General features: G+C 42.6%; 1 protein-coding gene across 1 annotated transcript; it reads left to right on the top strand.

Annotated features, from left to right (window-relative positions):
- Window positions 1-568: 568 nt before the first annotated feature.
- LOC147426908 (uncharacterized) lies at window positions 569-1,732 on the top strand. Its single transcript, XM_086498246.1, has one exon. It carries the CDS (start codon window positions 569-571, stop codon window positions 1,469-1,471), a length of 903 nt encoding a protein of 300 aa, XP_086354372.1. The 3' UTR covers window positions 1,472-1,732.
- Window positions 1,733-4,806: the final 3,074 nt, after the last annotated feature.

Here is a 4,806-nt window from a genome sequence, read left to right as displayed (position 1 = left end):
ACCATGTAGTATTTTTTTTAAAAAAAATTTGCAAAACTTACAATTGTGAGTGAATTATATTGAGCAGCCCAAAAAATTACAAGGTCTAGTCATGCTCTTGTTGAGCCATGACATCATTGAGAGATTATAATTACATCAAGGTAGCCACCTCCACCAACTCGCCGCCTCTTCCTCGATACACAGAGTCCAAAAAGTTCTTTACGTCGTCCTAAGCATTCCGTCTGCTAACAACAAGGCACAAGTAGTCCTAAACCAATCCTCCGAGTGTTGCTTACGCCCGCGATAGAACATGAATATATTAATGTAATTTGTGAAAAATTGTGCAAGGCTGTGTGTGTGTGTGTGAGAGAGAGAGAGAGAGAGAGAGAGGAAGAAGAAGAAGAGAATTTTTACGTCGTAGGAGACTATACACAAATGTTCAATCGCGCACACGTTTGTGCGTGTATAGATTTTTTTTTATTGAGTTTGGGTTTAATCATAATCCTGTATTTTGATCTAGGGAGCAAAAATATTTAAAAGCATCGGCTTTTATTAGCTTTTCCTTGCCAGCCTTCCTATAAATACAGTTATGATCAGCAGCAGATCACCGCCGCGCTTTCCAGCGAGGATGGTGGGCGATACTCTGCGGCCGCTCTGGTTGCAGGAGCTGCAGGAGGAAGCGCAGCTGAGGCTTGAACAAGAACAAAAGGAGGGAAAAGTCGAGTGGAGCAAACACTGCTGGAGGAGGCTGGTTGCATCGCCAGCGTATCACGTCGTCGATGGTCGGGAAGCGCTTCTCTGTCGCGTAATGGGAGACCTGCGCAGTAAAGGCATGATTTTCAGATATACAGCGAGAGTAGAAGTGCAGGTGAGCGAGTTGGGCGACGGCGTCGTGGAGGTTTCGTCACGTTTGGCCTTGAAGGAGCCCCGGAGCTGGTGGGTGGCCAGGAAGGGCGTGGACTTAAGTATAGACTGTCCGGCTTGGGGAGTGTGGGCGGTCGTCTACGGAGCTCCTGCATCAGATGGAGAAGAAGATTGTGAAGTTATAAAGGTCAGCCGGGATGCGGTGACGGAGGACCTCATCCGCCACTGGCAGCAGCGAGAGCAAGGTCCGCAAACTACCACCGTACAGATGTTGGCACGCAGAGAAGATTCAGATTTTGGCCACGACCATTATCATGATCATGATCGTGAGACCGACCTGCTCCACATTCCACACATGAAACGCGACGTTGTCAGCGATGACGCTGGGCCCCCCACCAACATTGTTGTATTTGAAAGGGAATACGAGGTCACTAATATGTCACCAGGCTGGAACCTTAAAGACCCTTGCCCGAAAGTGAAAACAACCCACATTCGCCAAGATATTGTATCCCCACTTGTGCATGTCAAGTGTGCCATCGCCCCAACATTTCTGAAAAGGCCACATCATCACAAACGGAGACACAGACAGAGACGAAAAGGAATATTGCCGCTGATGCAGGGAGGCTAGGAAAGAGATGTGTAGGGAAGGAGAAAACGGTAGGGGAGGAGATGTGTAGGGAAGGAGAAAACGGTAGTCCCATGAAAATCGAGTAATGGCCGCATGGCCCAGTGATTGTGAAAACAAATGTGGATACAAAAATGACCTTATTATAACGGGAAGAATTGTATGTATTGTTTTTCATACCTTTTAATGAACGTGCATATTTTATTAGGGAGCTCTGAAGAACTAGTCTTGCTTGGTGGGTCTTGCTATATAACATCTTCATATTGACACTTAGTATGGGAGAAACGAGGACATATCATCGATTGATTGGGTCTAAAGTAAAGATACAGAAGGTGTATTTACTACTGTAATACACTACATGTATTCACTACCTATGCATTTACTACTTTAATACACCGCACGCAGTGGCTAGCAATTGTATGTAAAGAGTTGCGTGCATAGCTGTAGATCTTGATCGATATCAAATATATAATTCTGAAAGGAGCGTGTAAATAAATTGAATCGAAGAAAGAAAAGTCTAAAATTCTAAAACAAGTAAATGAATAAAGCGTTAATGCATTGCAACATAAAATGAGGTGCTATGCTGACCTACGATGTTGTTCTGACGCTTTTCAGTTGTCCACTCCACAAGCCGATATCTGAGTCAAGCTACAAGAAACGAATGTGAATAGTTAAACATTACATCATGTAGTGAAATGTCACAAATCCAAAATGCAAAGTATATAGTGCACGTCATGTAGAAGTGCCGTACAAAAGTATGGTGGAGAACTGGCACTGTGGTCTCTCCAAAAATTATAAGAAACGGAAGCCATGCTCTACCACGTGGCGTTTATTGCGCCAAGCAAACATGTAGTCATGAGGGCAATTGAAACGTCCAATGTTGTGAATATATGTTTTCCTTGCCAGACACAAAACACGCATCAAGATAAAAGCAAGAGATGTAGCATATTGATTAAGCTTAGAGAGAAACATATCTAATTTTGTCTTCTATGTCGAAGCTCTGCTACATAAATAGTTACGGGTGATTTTCGATAGGTTTTTCCCTGCTGAAAGTGAACTATCTTCTTCTTCTCGATCGTCAATTCCTTGGCCTGCCCTATGCTGATGCTAGCTTTCTATTTGTAGAGCACTTTCTCTTTTTGGACCACACGGTGCTTTTTCTCAAGTATGCAATTCAACGGCCAGACACTAGCATGCTATCACATATAGGGAATAGAGCGAGCCTCCATAGTGGAAGCACTAAATACGCGACTAGGACGTAAACTGTTTCCTCTCAACCCATGGACTTGGACATCTTCATCTCTCTCCTCCACCTGTCCCATGCTTTCCACAAGTCTATCTCTCTTCCTCTCTTCCCTTCACGTGCCATCGCTCTACTCTTTCATTCTCAAAACCCATGAGAGCATCTTCATTGATTCTGTCTAACTAGGTCTAGTTTTAATTCAACCCCTTGTCATGCCCTATGTTGTAGCTAGCTTTCTATTTGAGGTGCAATAAGCAATTAGTCATACATCTTTGTAGTTTTGCTTTGATCATGCTCGTGAGATTCTACAAATGCTCAAAGAGAGTAGATGGCCCTACTCAATATTCATAGAATGTGAGGGTGTTGATCATGCGATCGGGTTGTCTAGAAGAGACATTTTCATCTTTATTTGTCGTGATAATCTAAGAAATCCCTTTGCCACTTGTTGAAGGTTGATTTATACTAGAGAGATTAGATTCTACAATCTCCTCTTTGAGTTTTGTTCTCGTGTTGACTGTTGTATTCACTTTTGCTATCATGTCTACCATATTTATTACTGCTTTTGTGTTTCTTGCTATCATGTTTACCATCACCACTATTTCTGTGTTCTTCCTATAGCTATTTTGTCAACTTGGCCTCATGCTCAAGCTCCTTTTGCAGATCTTCGATTCTCCATCTATCATCAGGGACAAAAAATTACTTCCTTTGTGTTTCACCTTGTCTGCAATCTTTCTTTCAGGGGGAAGAACAACTACACGTGTAGATGATAAAGCTCACGGACTGCTTGAGCACCCAACGGGTTGCAAGAGTACCTCACACCTGATCATCAGCTTGTCGTGTGCACAATACTGTATATACCGTTGATCAGTGCCATTTATTTTCGTAGGCAATCAACCAAAGGAGACACGTTCTCAGCCTTATTAGATCGTAGTCTTTACGTAATAATTAATCTATGCACTAGGTCATTAGGACGAGTTTGAACAGTGAGAGGATTGGGATGACGATGATGTGAATGATGATTTCTCACTCTAGTTGCGTAAGAAGCTTGAGAAACGATCTGACAGTAATCTGTTAGCGGTTTTCACTTGTTACTTGAGTCATCGTCTTCAAAAGGATCAAGCTTAGGATCAACAGCTTTCGGCGTCTTTGGGTAGAGTTTGAGTCGCCATATTTTCACATAGAGTTACGCTCAATGTAACAAATAACTGTTTCGCAGAATTCTCTCTCTCTCTCTCTCTCTCTCTCTCTCTCAGACGCACAGCTACAGAGAAATTGCAAACGGGTGCCACTGAGAATCGCACCTCTGCAAAGCTGTGAACTCGTGCCTCTACATCCGAATTATTGCCTTACTTTTACTGTGATGTTTGCCGTGGCCTCTTGGTTTGATTTAGTCTGTATAAAAGCGCCCGTCTTTATTAAGATGCATACGAGCGCTGCTTTTTGTTGGTGCTTCAAACATCACATGCAAATTAGAAGCTTTTATTGCGCTGCTTTTGGGTATTGCAGCGTTGGTGGTTTCTTTTGATTTAATGGTGCCACGTGGTGGCTTGTAGGGGAGAAAGCGACTTTGGCTCACCAAGTAAAAACCTAGGTTAGTGTAATTTCACCTAGAAATTTTGAAATTTACCTCTACATTTTATATTTGAAGGTGAGAAAACCTACAAAATTTTGAAAAAAAAAATGTAAGTGTAAAAAACATCAACTTTTGTCAATTTACCTCTGTTATTTCACATATGTTGGTTTGCCAAGTTTCTGAAAAAATGTTTTTTTCGAGCATTGCTTTGCACGTTTTCCCTGTCCCGCTCATCGACATACTCCACGTCCACCCACTCTCATCGGCCTCATAGCATTTGTCTCCATCTATATCTTTCCTGAGATGCAAAGGGGCATGCAATTCTCTCCTCTCAGCTCTTGCACATCAGTTTCTCTCTTTGTGCTTGTCGATCTCCTCTTCTTTGCATATGGCCTCAACAATGCCCTTTGGTCGCCCTCACTTCTACTGCGTTCATAAGCCGCTCTCCTCTTCTTTGGCTTATCGGCTCCTACTATCACGTCTCTTCCACTTTAATTTTAAGCTTTGTAAGGTACTTTGAAT

This window comes from Adiantum capillus-veneris, chromosome 24 (genome assembly GCF_014529385.1).
Source record: "Adiantum capillus-veneris isolate H3 chromosome 24, ASM1452938v2, whole genome shotgun sequence".
NCBI classification, from domain to species: Eukaryota; Viridiplantae; Streptophyta; class Polypodiopsida; order Polypodiales; family Pteridaceae; genus Adiantum; species Adiantum capillus-veneris.
The sequence above is the reverse complement of the archived record's forward strand: the minus strand, read 5'-3'. Positions and strand labels throughout refer to the sequence as shown.